The sequence below is a fragment of the Aquila chrysaetos genome, chromosome 10 (assembly GCF_900496995.4).
Source record: "Aquila chrysaetos chrysaetos chromosome 10, bAquChr1.4, whole genome shotgun sequence".
Classification (NCBI taxonomy): domain Eukaryota; kingdom Metazoa; phylum Chordata; class Aves; order Accipitriformes; family Accipitridae; genus Aquila; species Aquila chrysaetos.
Genome location: NC_044013.1, coordinates 31144984 through 31160047, shown reverse-complemented (window position 1 = coordinate 31160047; position 15064 = coordinate 31144984). Strand labels below are relative to the sequence as shown.

The 15064-nt window shown below is 49.8% G+C and overlaps 1 protein-coding gene and 2 non-coding genes across 3 annotated transcripts; 2 read left to right on the top strand and 1 right to left on the bottom strand.

Annotated features, from left to right (window-relative positions):
* Window positions 1-7877: 7877 nt before the first annotated feature.
* TRNAS-UGA lies at window positions 7878-7959 on the top strand. The gene has a single exon. It is a non-coding gene; the product is annotated as a tRNA-Ser (tRNA).
* A 543-nt stretch (window positions 7960-8502) lies between these two features.
* On the bottom strand, window positions 8503-8574 carry TRNAE-CUC. Its single transcript has one exon. It is a non-coding gene; the product is annotated as a tRNA-Glu (tRNA).
* Window positions 8575-12727: 4153 nt separating this feature from the next.
* Window positions 12728-14827, top strand: LOC115347274 (C-C motif chemokine 5-like). The gene is made up of 3 exons (XM_030028464.2): window positions 12728-12962; window positions 13444-13555; window positions 14177-14827. Exons 1-3 carry the CDS (start codon window positions 12890-12892, stop codon window positions 14262-14264), a joined length of 273 nt encoding a protein of 90 aa, XP_029884324.1. The 5' UTR covers window positions 12728-12889; the 3' UTR covers window positions 14265-14827.
* Window positions 14828-15064: the final 237 nt, after the last annotated feature.

Genomic DNA, 15064 nt, shown 5'->3' with positions numbered 1-15064 from the left:
GCCTAGAGAGAAATGCAACATAAATCTTCTGAATGGGCAGGGCTTCACTGAAGCATTAGAAGAGATTGACAGGTTTGGTTTGAGTATTTCTTTTGGGATCCAGGAATAAACTACAGCACCCCTCTGATCAGGTCTGTAAGTGGGACTCTGGCTGGTGAGGGCTGTAGCTGTAGGCATAGGTGTTAGCAGGACACAGGGACATCCCTGTGATGTGGGACATTCAGTAAATTGGGCTGAGTAACTGTCAAGGAGGAGGCAGCCAAGTTACAGTCCAGGCTTCAGTGATGGAGACTGTTGGGAAGGTGCAATGGAAGAGGGCAGTGTCCTGCCTTTGGGAGGGTCCTTCTCAGGTGGCTGGTGTAAAGGAGGTTATACCTCACACATCCCTCTCTGCCCCCTCTGTCTTGTTACCGGGGAAAACAAGCTGCTATGTCTAGCACCAGTCCTCCAGCCTTCAACCACCTCCATTAGTCTTCTTGATGCTCCCTGAAATTTGCCTCTATTCCTTTTTCACATTAATGCTAGAAATGTTTATCCATTGTTCTCATATGACACACTGCCTTCCCTGAAAGGAGATCTTTAGCAAAAAGGTTACAATTAGATATATTTTAAATAATTTAGTCAATGTTTTAACTGTTTAGAACAGGAAGGACAGACAAAATTTGGAAGAACTCACAGTGGGGCAGGTTATTTTACATTTACAATCTGTGGCAATTCTTCAACCACCTTCACAGGGATTGAAGGCTGCTTATTCCTTGCAATCTTATATTGCAGGGTATTGCTACATGAGGCAGAAAAGCTGTCTTCTCTTGTTTCTCAAAGTAAATGTATTTCACATATGGGGGGAGAAGTAAGTATGAAGGACCACCAGCTCCTAATGCTCTACTCTGTCTCCTCATTTCCTTGGGATCACCCGTGGAATGCACCAATACCCACACCAGAAATATCAAATCAGTCAAATACAGATATAAAATTAAAAAGCACTGATCTTACCTGCCATCTCTGCAGAGCTGGTAGGACTGGGAAACAAGCCAGTCCTTTATAGCACCTGCACCAGGACAGGAAGTAGCCTGGTCTGACCTGGGTGTGGCCAAAAATAGAGAAACTGGGACCAGATTGAGCCAAGAGGAAATATCTACTGGTTTGCTTTTCTGGATTAAGCAGAAAGGTGCACAATTCTCCATTCCTTCTGCATAAATGTTGACTTCCTTTTTGACAAATCAGTAAAAAGGGAAAAAGAATAAAGGCACACATTTCTTTTCTGCAAGTGAAAGAGATCGGCTTAATTTTATGATGGTAAAAGATGATGGTGAAATTTGGCTTCTTTTTCGCTTTTGGTTGACATCTCTGATGGTTTGGGAAGACAGAAATGGGTTGTTTTGCCAACATGCACTTGTGGAGTATACCAAGGTCTAAATACAGCTTGTCTGAACGGTGGACCTGCCAAAATTTGTATCCAGGAAAACCAAAGTTGTGTCCCATTTAAAATTACTTAGTGAGATGGTTTGTATGATTAAACAGTAGTCAGATCATCAGTGATTTGGAAATGCATATAAAAATAACTGCTGATCATTGTGGATGACAAAGACTGGACAAAGAACAAGGCAGTTGCACAGAGCAAGCTCGAGCTGTTTTCAGCAAAATCATATACACAGTGATATGGACAATGACAAAGTTATATCTGTCTAAATAAGAACAGGCCAGAGGTGCAAAATGGAAGATTCCATCCTGAAATGTCTGGAAAGGACAAAGTGTTGGGCCAGCTGAGCACTTCAACGTGGATGATGACAGCTATACAGGCTGATCACAAAAGACAATGCTGAATTCTTACTGACAATCAGCCATGTAAATCTCACAAGATTAGGTAGCCAATCCTTCCTACTGTTTAAATATTTTCACAGTTCTTATTAAGCCAAAATAAATAAAAAGAAAATATGAGAAAGGAAACTGCTAACAAACATGTGTCATTTTAAATGTGGGAAAAAAAAAAAAGATTTGTGAACATCAGGTTTTCAGAAGCTGAAAATACAATGTCAATATTTCTGCCCTAAAGAGAAATTGAAAAACCAAAAGCAGAAGCTAGCCCCTAGTACCAGGGGGACTTTGATCACCCTGGCAGGTGCTTTACCTTGTCCATCCAGCTTTCTGCCTACAAAATGTACGTAAGCAGAAGTCCAGGTACCTGAAGGGTGGTTTTGTTATTTCTTTTGTATTTGTGATACGTGTCATTGCAATTGCATTAGCATCTCAGTGACAGTTTGGTAACCCTGGTTGCCCTTGGTACAGGGACACCGTCTGCCTTTGAGGGTGTGTACCAACATTTGCAGGTGGCCCGATGCTACTCCCACGATTGGAATCATCTGCCATGCAAATGTTGTATTAACGTGATACGTGTCCTACCAATTACTCAAGCCTGGGTGTAAGCAAGTGCAGTACCCAGGGCTTTCACATGTCCACAGGCAAGCTGTCCTATGTCACCTCCAAATAGGATTTATGGTGTTTTGGTGCAATCTTTTGAGCTTCAAGAGAAACCAGGGTATCCTGCCCACCAAGGCTGATGTTCATTTAGCAAAGCATACAAGACATCTGGGCAGCCAGGGCATTAATTTTCCATTAATTAGCCAATGAAGCAGCAGATTCCTCCATCAGCTGTCCTCTCTGTCTTGAGCATTTAGAAGCTGCACATTTCTTCTCTTTCAGGCTCTTGGTATTCCTAACATTACTTCTCAGTATTACTATTCAGGCTGCAGACCTTCACCTGTAAATCCTAGTGTAAATCTAACAACCTGTAGCTATGTGACCACTGATGATGTTTGCTAAATACATGATTAAACATCAGCTGTAGCAACAAGATCATTAAACTTAAGCAACACAAAAAAGAAACAGCTCATTATTACATTCATTATTTCCCATTCTAATCACAAAAAGCAACATCCTCCCCTTTCCCATTTGACACACCTCTGGTTTTCCTGCAAGCATTTTTAGCACTCATTTTCATGACACAGACACATTTATGATAATAAAATGCATGTGTGAACCACAATGTCTCAAGTTTAACAGTGATTAAGGACCTAATTTAGGTACAACTTCAAACATAGAAAGTTCCTTCTTCACCTGCCAATGACATATTTTTCCCATATTTCAAACTGTGGATTTATTTGCATACTACTGAGACCCAACAGCCTGAAGCCAAGTCTGTCCTTGTCCAGGGCACAATGGCATGGAAGAACAATTAGAGGTTTAAAAAACTGTATCCAGTGCATTTTCTCCTCCAACAGATGAAGGGCAGAGCTTGTAAAGGGATGGAGTGAGCAGGATAAAATGGAAAAAAGTAAGAAGTGGTAGCTTAGCCCCACAGAAATTGTAGGGTGAGTAGAGGAGGAAAAGTTCCCAGCAGTTCAGAGGTGACAGTTAATAAAACCAGTTTGTCCAGCTTTAAAAATATAAAGGCTGCAGCACTAAAAAGTAACTTTAACTCTTTATGGAGAAGGCCATCTGGTTCTATGCTCAAGGCCAAATACAGCCTCTGGACGGCAGAGGAGTTTCAGAAGATGGTGTACAGGGGAAAGCTGGTAATGAGAATACCCTGCACAGCTCAGTCCAGCTTTCTGGAATAGCTCTTACGGGCTCAAGGGTACGTCCAGGGTCTGGATACAGGCTCATGACTGGATACTCTCTGGAGAATATGTAAGGATCCAGCCCCAGAGCAGCAATGTGGGTTGAAAGCATGTGAAAAACTTGAGAAGCTTTTGGCTAAGAGATTATTTCCTCTTTACTTCATCACACTCTAGAGCTGTAGCTCTCCCACCCAGAGCACTTTCCTTCTGCCCACGGTTCAACTAATCTACCCCCATCAGCCAGCAGCTCTAGAGGAGAGGAACTGGCACACCAGGAGGTCTCACGCTCGAGCCTGGGATGGTAACTGGTGAGGTTTGCTGAGACAAAAACCTCAGTCCCCCAGGAGGAGCTGGTACCCATCTTGCAGTAGCTGCAGATGTGCTTGAGGGCCTCATGCCCATGTCATGGTCAGCTCACTCCTGACCCTTCTCTCAGTGGGAGCTTTCACAGTTTGGTGTGGGAGTGAGAGCAACAGCAAGGGATGCTCAGGAGGTGGCACTGCAAGTCTTTCTAGCGTCACTGAGGTGTTCACTTCAGGAGTTTCTCCAGCTGCATGATGCCCACGAGTGAGATTATTACCTCTCTTTGAAGTCCTCCTTTAAAGGTTCACCACTCATCAGCACCCAAGCCTATGAAGCCTTCTTAGTGCAGCCCTCCATCAGCCATGGAGACTACTTCATAGACACGATGAGGTACTCCAGGCAAGTGCACAGGGGCTCTGCCTGCCATGCAGAAATAGGTGAGCCCAACAGACTGGGCAGTGCCATCGGTGAGTACAGACTGCTTCGTGCCTCTTTCCAGAAAACACACCCATGCGATGACCATCCATGGCCTTCTCAGTCTGTACTGTAGGACAGCCCAAGCACTCTTGCTACTGCTGTCACCTGCAGCGCTCTTGGCAGTCCCTGCAGTCATGGGGGCTATGCCAACTCAACATGACTCAGCAGGGTAGGGCACTCAGACCTAACTCTGCCACAAGCAGTAGGCACAGTTCCCAGGGCAGGAAAGCTGAGGAAGGCCATCTGTGACTTTCTAGCACAGTGGTAGGACCCACCACACCCACCAGGACAAGCTACCGCACATCCATCCACGGAAAGACCTCAGCTTGCAAGGCCCAAACATGACTCCTGTCCTGAGCAGCAGCTAGCAAACCTCTTCCCTATGAACAACTCTCCTTCCCCAGGGGCTGGTCCCTTATTCCCCTTCCCATGGACCAAACTCCCTCTCCTCTCCATGAATAAAATCTTCAGCTCCTCCTCATGAACCAAACTTCTTCCTGCCCCATCTTTTAATAAAACCCCTCTTCAAACCCTTCCACTTTTCCTTCAGACTGTGACCCCATGCTCAGACTGGAGAGTGGGAGATGGCTTCTCTGGAGATGGGCTTGGCAGGTCTAGAAGGAGACCTCAGCTGTCATTTATGCCAAACAGGAGGATGGTTTTTCCATTTTTCCACTTTATGTTATCTTCCTGCTCTGGAACCATTTCCCATCTTATCTGGAAATCTAGGACACAGCCATACACCAAAGCAGAAGCAGTTGTCAGGCCCCTAGAAAGCCACTGGGAGAATACATGGCTTCAAAAGCTCCAGAGATTTATTTAAACAAAGAGAGAGTGGGAGAAGCTTTAGATACTCACTGTGGTTTTCATCGTGCCGCACCAGCTGGGAGACATGGGAGTAATTCGCTGCAGTGGATTCTTTTCCCTGGACTACAACTTAATTTCTAGAGAGGCTGAATACATGAATAGTTGTAAAAAATTATCACAGATTCTGTGGTTTGATTCAATGCTTAACCATGTGAAAGAATGTCTGTATGGACGGAGCTTGCAGGGGTTCATTAGTAGTCACAATGCACAGGTAGTAGTCGCCTCTTGATCATCATATGTCATCATATTACAGCCAGTGAGATGCTTAAGCACTGTTTCATGGTCAGGACAAAGTGTCTTCAACATTACATCAGGTAATGGGATGCAGCAGTGAATGGTGACCACTGTGTGCTGGGTCCAGCAAAGCCAGCACTTGAGCAAGGCAGTCACTATTTTCTGAAACTTGCAACATCAAAGGGTGAAAACTTGCAAGTAGAAGCAGAGCCTGAACATTTCTTTGAGGAAGAATAAGTTCTGTCTCATGACAGACTTTGTGGTTTTCTATATTGCATAATACTGAAAAGTGCCATTTATTACAAGAGAAGAGATGTCAGTTCTCTGTTGAACTCAGACTTTTCTATAAACACATCCTGATCTTTCTACTAGGCAAGATTGTTTTGTCTGTAAATACCACAAGAATTGTAGATGAAAATAAGTGTTCCCTGCTGATGACACAAGATTAGATAAGAAAGAAAGTCAACAAAAAAAAACCCAAACCAACTCTGAGAAATGTTGTGGGAATTCTGGTCAGTGCAATAATAGTCCGAGTCCAGCCAGGCTGCAAGAACCAGTTAGGGGATACGGTCTCCTCCGGTCTCCCCCAGACACCTCTGTCTGGGTTCCTGAGCTCTCCAGACCCCACCTTTTGCCCTCCTTAACCCCTTCAGGCATATCTTTCAAGCTCTGGTCCCCTCCAAGCTCCTCTCTTAGGGTACCACTGATCTCCGGGTCCCTCTGGTCCTCTCCAGGTCCCTCCATTGGGGTCTAGACCCCCCCCCCCGTCCTTTCCATATACCATGCAGACTCCTCCAGCTCCCTCCTTTTGTGCTCTGGTAATGTGCAGGTCTATGTGCTCTGGTCTGGTCCCTCCATGTTCCTCTGTTTGCCATCTGAAGGATGTTCAAACTCTTACCCTGAAATGAAACCTCACCTCAACAGACCTCTTTGGATACCAAATGCACAGTACTTCATCCTCAGAAGGAGTAAAGAGAAATAGCTCATTCCAGACCATAGACCTCATCTTCACTAACTGTGCCCATCAGGATGTTAGTGGCTTTGCAGCTCTGAAGGCTCTCTACTCTTGTGCCATACCCTAACCTGAACCCCACAGGCACTTCAGGAGATTCAAGAAATGTATGTCCCAGCTCTGAACACAAACATGGCACCTAGAAGAGGGGGAAGGAAACCTGGATAACTGAAAAGGATGAATTTAAGCTTAACCTTTCTCCTGAGTCTTGCCATAATTGTCCAAAGACAGTATTCCCCTCACTCACCCCTCTCTTGAGCTCTATTACATTTGCTAGCCTTGCTCTAGTCACTATCTCATGTGTCCAGTGATTGTATCTGAGCAGGTGGCCACCCATGCCTGGGCATCTGTCCATGCCTGTGGGACTATGCCAAGCCTGACTCAGTGTCAGGACTATGCTCCTTCCTGGCCAGTGCAGGAGGGAAATCAAACCACTAAGTGAGGCAGAGGCCAGGGAGGATGGCGGTGCAGACAGCCCTTTGGGCTGAGAGCTGAGCACAGAGGAGCAGTTCCTGCACAGTGAGGTTTCCATCCAAACTGCTCCCTGCCAATGAAACCCCATGGAAGAGGCGTGGGGTGGAAATGACATAGCAAAGCACTTGCACAGCTTTTGAGCATAACTCTGGGAACCCAGAGAGGGCCTTGGATATCTCAGGTTCCCAGAGCTATCTATCTCCCACCCAAACCAGGGATAGGCAAGTGCTTCTAGGACTATCTTCCAAATAGGATATTTGTGCTCCAAAGGAGAGGCCAAGGTCACTACCAGACCTCGCTTAGCAAGGATTTCCTCTCGACAGTCACCTTTTCTTCCTTTCTCCAAATCACCTCTTCCAAAAGCCAAAAGGCATGCAGCAACCTGGTGAAAATCACACAAATCTGCAACATCATCCTGCCAGCTATAAGACAAAACTCTGCCTGGTCTGTGTGTCAGACTGCCTCAGTGAAGTCTGGACCTGTTTTCACAGAGACAAATATATGTATATTGGGGGGAGAGGGGGGTGGAGGAGGCTGGGACATTCCCAGACTGAGAAAGGAGGTTGGGGATGGTCATTCAGGAACAAGTTTCCTGTTGGATATAAGGAGACGAGATAGAACGTAGACCTCCCACCATGTCTGTCTCCCATGTCACCACCACTGATGTTGTGACTGGTGCCCAGTTGCCTTTCCCAGCGCTGCTGGGATGCTGATTTCCGTTTCAGCCTTAGCTCTGTGCAGGGCAGGTGGCAGCAGTAACAGTAGTACCTGTGCTGGGTGTATAGCAGGAGCCAGGATGGCACAACCCACATCCAGGGTGTGATCAGGTCCTGTTCTGTCCCCTGGGGCAGGGTGACAGCCACGGGCTCCTGTGGAGACACTCTGTGCAAGCTGCTGTGATGGCCGAGCGGTGAAGGCGTTGGACTTGAAATCCAATGGGGTTTCCCCGCGCAGGTTCAAATCCTGCTCACAGCGGGAGATTTTACTGGCAGCCCCTGCCCTCCTGTCCCCAGGAGAGACAGACAGACACAGACCTGTCACCCTGCATTATTCCCACCCTGGCCCTGATCTCCCAGGGACCCCTCACCTTTAGGAGAAGGCCAAGACCGTGTTCAGCGGAGCAGCCCTGCACCTCTCCTTATCGCAAGAAGAAAACCTGCAATAACATGTCCACCCCACACAGCTGAGTCACCCTGCTCCCTACAGCCTGTCACCTTGCTCCCTATAGCCCATCACCCTGCTCCCTATAGCCCAACACCCTCCTTCCTACAGCCCATCACAGGCTCCTGGCTGCCCTCCACTCCACCTGGGGTATTTTTCTGCTGGGGCGTGCAGCCCGATAGCATTGGGGGACAGGAGGCTGCTGCTACCCCCCAAAAAAAATTCATCCAACCCTGACCCAGCACCATGCACTGGGTGTGGGAGCTCCTGAACCCTGTGCTGAACCCCAGGAGCTGCTCTAGGGCAGTGCAGCCACCCAGGAAAAGGCTGGGAGCTGCGGTGGCTGCAGGAACCCCCTTCCCTGGCTGGGAATCGAACCCAGGCCGCGGCAGTGAGAGTGCCGAATCCTGACCACTAGACCACCAGGGATGAGGTGGTGATGGTGGTGGACCTGTTGGTGGCCACCAACCAAGCCTTGAAGGGACAGGGCCACTTGGGCCCCACAGCCCAAAGAGAGAACCAGATGGGATAGATGCCACAGCCTTTCTGGGGGACTTTGCAGGGATGTCTGTTCCTTTCTGAGAGCTGTGGCACTGGGAAGACCCTCTGTGCAAGTGGACCTCATCTCTGCCAAGCCTGGGCAGCAGGAGATGGCTGTGCTGGGTCTCTGATCACTGTCAAAGGTAGGTTTGGGGAAGGCAATGATGGCCAATGGTTCAAGAAAAGACTTAGCAGTCCCCTGCGGGTTCACCAGGGAGGTTCAGTCCTGCTGATGGTGGAGCATGGACCCCATATGTGCTGTTATACATTGCCAGGCTCATGTGACACACATCACACTGGGCACAGGCGATCCAGCTTCATGGACGCAACAACCCTGACTCCCAGTGCACAGGCAGAGTTTCCCTGTAGTCACCTCAGGAGAAGCAGAACAGTGTAGGTGCAGGCTGATTGTTATCAGCAGAGCCTTCCCTGTTCCAGTGAAACAGGGGTCTGAGCCCTTGTGCCGGCAGAGGGAGTGTGTCTGGAGTCCCCATTCCTACTGGTTTTAGAGTAACATTTGCATCTTTCTTTTTCTAGGGGAAAACAGCCTGTTGGGGCCATCTTTTGAGACTTCATCTGGAGCTGCAAAGAGTAGGTGATCCTGGTTTCCAGAGAGTCCTTCTGAGGGAGCGGAGACTTTTGCCTTTTGCCTCCTTGCGGAAGTCACAGGCAGCAGCTATGTGCTGGCATTGCCCAGGCATCCTGCAGCAGTGATGCTTGTGATTCCCTTTATCCTTGACCTGCGTACCACACATAGCCTCTTTCCTTGGCCCCATACATTTCACTTAAGGAAAAAAAAAATTTGAAAAGAGGCTAAGTCAGGCTGGGGCAAAACCAAAACCAGACTTTTCCCCCACCACCTGCACTCACGTCCTAGAAAAGAGGCTTTCTGCTGAATAGGAAGATGGAGAGGGGCTTGAAATGTGTCGTCCTCCCCAGGTGGTTGCTACCAACATGGGCAGCAGGACAGGATGCTGCAGAGCCTGGACGCCTGCCTAGGGCACAGACCCCTGTCACCTGTCCCTGCAGCACCCAGCGCAGCAGGGTTCGGACCCGAGGGGAATGAGCACTGACCCAGAGGATGACACCCAGGGGGTGCCCGGTGCTGGCAGGAGCCCTGCCTGCCCCAGGCTGTGTGCAGGGAGGAGACCCCTACGCGTGCACTTGGGCAGGCAGGAGGGAGCACTGTAGGGCTTCTCGGGAGATGGATGAGCCGTCGCTGAGACGGAGATGAATGAAAGGGCTCCAGGAACATTTCCCCCAGGAGACGGCAGAGGGCCCGGTGCTCCTTGGATGCTCGTGTGTGGTTGGGAGGGGAAGTAAATCGACAGAGAGAAAATCTCTCTGACTTGCAGGGGTCAGTGCACACAGAGTAGAGAAACCTCCTTGTGGTTCACCTTGTCCCATGCAGCTCCCTAAAATGGCACGTGCAGCTCCCCTCTCCATCTGAGGCCAAACCCCAGTATGGTCCCCGTAGTCCCCCCTGCAGCCCTTCATGGTCTGGGCTCATAGTGCCACATCTGGCATCCAGCTCCCCTGTCTCCATGATGCCCCCCAATCTCTGCCCAGGTTTCTCTGCAATGCCTGGTGGATCCCAGCTGCTGGCTGCTGCCTTTGCCCCCACCTTTCCCTGAGGAGCTGCATTGCAGCGAGCAGAAGAGGGCAAAGGGAGCCGGTGGGGAGCTTTGGAGGAGTGCAGAGTAGGATGAGAGCAGGGAGGAGTGTCACCCTCCCGCAAAAGCTGACCTGGAGCAAGGATGGAGCCAGGATGAATGGTCTGGCATCTTTCCAACACTCTGGCATCTCTCCAACACTCTGTCATCTCTGCCGTGATGGTTAGGGCTATGGGATACACCTCCAAAAACCTGCACGGGGCCAAGTGAGGGGCAAGGCTGGGCTGTGCAATGGTCAGATGGAATTGTGACATCCCTTGGGCATCTCGGGTGGGGGGAAGAGGGAGCTGGGCTGGGCTGAGGCCCAGGCACCCTGCGCTTTCTGAAAGATATGCAGATGTCATGGTTTCGGTTGCCTCTACAAGCTCTAACGGAGCATGAGCTCTGGCAGCCTTGCGGTTGGGGGAGCGTCAGTATCACCGTGTGGTTTCTTAGATCTGTATCTGGACCTGTCAGATATTTTGTCATAGACAGTAGCAGTTCCTTCCTCTGCCAGCAGATCTGAGCACACCAAAACAGGTTCACTTGCGTGTCCCATAGCCCAACAGTCTGTCTGTGATGGCAGGGGAAGGGGAGATGAGTGACTCCCACCCCACCAAATGCAACAACGAAGCGATGCAGCCCAGAAGCTACATGTTGAAGCTGAGGAGTGTGCAGGTGCATGTGGTGAGGCAGGTGGTGGGGATGTAAATACTTACTTTATACAGGCACTGCTCCTTCGAAAGAGAAGTCCCAGCCCCAGGAACAGCCTTGGGGCAGCAGGGACAGGTCAAGGCTCAGTACAAAATGCAATTGTTACTGTAGCAAGGACATGAGGCTGAGACACATTGCCTTGCTTTGCAACCCTACATGGATCTGGGGCATGAGCAATACATACATAAATTAGCCAGAACAGGCTAATTGCAATACTGAAGGACATGTAATACAGGAGTAGCAATAAATAATCCCCCTCTCCATCCCTGAGAGTGGGATGTCCCTTGGCAAATTCCAGCTGAGATTTTGTCCCTTGCAAAACCTGACTACCTGCTAGCATGTTGCTGTGCTGCCCCAAAATGCTACCACCGCATATTTGTGACAACCTTGTCGTGTCAGTCACTTGGTTCAGCTCCAGGTCCTTTGCATGCTTTTGAAGGCAGGAGTCCTCAGGGTACCAGGACACAACCACTCCCAGCACTGTGAGGATGGCTCCTCTGAGGATGAGTTGGGAAAGCCATGGACTCTTGCAGCACTGGTCCCCACCTGTGGGGACATTGTGGTGAAGGGGACACTGTAAGAGCCAGCCCCAATACACCAAGACACAAGGAGGTCTCCAGCTGGGGGAACAGAGCAGCACTGCCCTGTGGTCCCTGCTGCTTTACCGGGGCTGCGGGGCAGTGAGGAAATCCCGGGGAGATGAGCTCATGGTGCCTCGTGAATGGCAGTTTTCACTGGGAGCTGGGTGTGAAAATACCCAGAGAAACCACGGGCTGTGAGCTGGTAAATTTCATGTCTGTTGCAGAGAAGAGGGAGGTGGAAAAAGGGGAAATGCTTCCTGGGGAGCCCATTGCTTAGTGGCAAGGGCAGTGCTGGGGGGCTCTGGGCAGAGCACATCGTAGGCCCTGTGACTGTGAGAGTGCACAAGGGGTGGGGGTACACGCTTGCACGAGAGCTGGTTCCCCTCCAGTCCCTGGGCAGGGGAACCTCCTGCTCTGCCTTCTGCATCCCACCTTGTACCAAACCTATGCTGGCACTTGTGTTTGCCCTGTGTCTCTGGGAGAAGACAGTGTTTGTAGAGTCAGATCATCGAGTTGGGCTCCCCTTACTGACTGATGCTGGGGTGTGTTACAATGGGTTTGAAGGTCCTGAGCTCCATACTGGAAGCACAGCATTGAGGATTTTGTGTTTTATGGTGCCAAGACTGCACTTTTTATGGTGCCCAGATCTACAACCAGTCTCCAGGGTGCCAGCCATCCTTGCTGCCTGCACACAGAGCTCAGAGCATGCCTGCTGCCCATGCTGTCTGCACTGCCCCCCTGCATCCACCCTGTGCATGTCCCAGACCCACCACAGGAGCAAGGACTCCCTGGCTGGACCTGCAGTGTCCCTGAGCCATTCTGAGGATCTAAGCACCTTTGTCCTCAAGGCCTGGGTCCTTGAAAAGGACCTTCGGGGAGGATACTGGGTTGAGGTTGATGAGTACTGCTGGCATGTTGGTGAATCTAAGTGTGAACCTGCTGTTCAAGGGTGGTTTCATATCCTGTCTTGGTCAGTATAGCCCTTGTGGGTGCCAGTTTGCTCAAACTTACCTCACCTCACACAAAAGCTATTCTGGTATTTCCTAGACCTACTGCTTCCTTTTTTTCAGCATTTCTGAGGCAAAGGTGCTGTGACATCAGCTCTGTTACACTATGGAAACTCCAAGTGTTTGTCTTGAAATCTAACTGACGGGGCCGGCCACGGTCCCTATAAAAAGCAAGGACTGAGCGAGCACCACGCATCAGACACAGGAGGAGTCTGCTCTGTCTCTCCCTTGCAGCTCATCTCTGTCCATAATGAACGTCTCTGCAGTGTGCCTATCCATCATCCTTGTTGCTGCCCTCTTTTCTCAGGCCTCTCCTGCTCCAAGTGAGTACAGCATCTCTCTCTGCTCTCTTGGGGTGGATTTTTGCTCTGACTGGCAGTGAATTTGAAGCAGAGCTGGAAAATGTTAGCTGCAAAGTTTGGAAACCTGTGTGAATAGCTTCTGCTTTCTTGGGTCTGCTCTTCCTTTCTCGCATCCTTTTATCTTAGGGATGAATTTTACCAATAAGTATTAAAGTTTTCAGCTTTCATCTCCCCTGATTTTGTTGCTGGGCTTTAGGAGTGGTCCCAGGGTGACTGAAAGTATTTTTATCATTGGAAGTAAGTGCAAAACATTTAACAAGCAATCCTAGCAATGACTAATTAAGCTTTGGTGTTCACAGCAATTTCTTGCTGACTTTCTGGGGAAACAGGAAGACAAGAGGGCGCCACAGCTGATTAAGGGGATGGTTGCCCATGCTCTCGGCTGGGGAATGTGCAGTTTATTGAGTAATAGACTCATGTTGGCTTTCTTGATCTCTTCCAGTTGGGGCTGACACAACTGTGTGCTGCTTCAGCTACACCTTACGAAAGCTGCCCCAGAGTCATGTGAAGGATTATTTCTACACTAGCAGCAAGTGCTCACAGCCAGCAGTTGTGTAAGTACTGGCTCCTCCTCTGGGCTCTTAGGAAAGGCTCTGCCAGCCTTTGGGCTCTTTGCTTCACGTCCAATGGGGCCGAGAGCATGGTGGTGTGAGGAACCATACCTGCAATAAGAGGGAATGGGGCAGCCACCATGGGTCACATGTGCAACACATAAGCACTCATCCTCCTCAGCTGAGAAATAAGTGGTTTCCTTGAACCATCCTGGTGCTGGGAATAGGGTGTGGGAAGGAGGTCCCTGTGTAGCCAGCAGGACCTCCCAGTGGTGATGAGCCCAATGCACATAATGTACCACCTGCAAGACTTGCACCTGATATACCAGCTGCCCACGTGCTGCATCCAGGCTCACCTCTGCACTGAACATGGCCAGGAACATCTGAGCATGGGGGGCAGTTCTCCCAGGGGACCCTGATCTCTCCCTCCCCTCTGGGTTTTAGCAGGCTCTGCAGCCCCCTGATGCTTGGGGGTTTGTGGGATGGGAGCCTGGAAGGGACGTGATTCCCTTGGGAGCTAGCTCTGATCATAGGGCAGGTCAGCATGTGCCCAGGGAGTGACACAAGGCCCTCATGCCCCTTTCCCCCTCTGGGGCTGTAACACCTCCCCACCTCCCTTGACAGGTTCATCACCAGGAAGGACCGTGAGGTCTGTGCTAACCCTGATGCCAGGTGGGTGAAAGAATATGTGAACACCCTGGAGCTGCAGTGAGCACTGGGAGCTGAGAGGTCTATGCCCTGGAGAAGTCCTGCAAGACCATCCAGCAGAGTCTTGGCACAGACCTAGAAACCCTGCTGCTGAGTACCAGGACCTGCTGACCCACCTTGGGACCCCTGAAGTTCCTTTTGTCTTGCAAAGATATCATTTATCCATGATAATTTAGCCACCCTTATGGGCAGCTGTGATGCTGGGGACCTTCTGGCCTTGCAGACCCGTCTTGGCATAGCCTGCTGCGTGACATGTGGCTAAACTGTCCCCTCCTTGTGCCTCTGCTGCTAGAATGGGAGGGGGATTTTATCCCCACAGCTATTTGTGGGAAGTGGTCTGTTGAAATTAGGTATGAGTGCTGTCATGTAAACCCAGGCTGACTTCCAAGTCAGCTGGCTGAATTTTGCCATGGTACGGTGGATGCTGAGAGTAAGATCTGTCTCCTTAATGGAGCAAGTGGTATGCTGGTTACTTGCAGGATGCTCATTGTGGAACCACATTGTTCAGCCTTGTTCTCAAAACGCTGTCTTTTGCTGGTGCCAAAGAATAAAGATTTTTTCCCTCTGTGTCAGCTCTGGAAGAGGTTGTTTCCCTCCTGCCTAGAAAAACAGGGCTGATAGGACCCCACTACAACCATTTTGGGAGAGGCAGGGGAAGAATCCCAACTTCCCAGCTGGAAATACCTCAGAGTCCTTAGCCCTAAAAACCTCCCCTTCTGCATTGCCTCCCTGCTCCCAGCACCACAGCAGCAGCCCCATCATGACTCCAGCACCTCCCAGGGCTGTTTCCTCCCAGACTCTGTT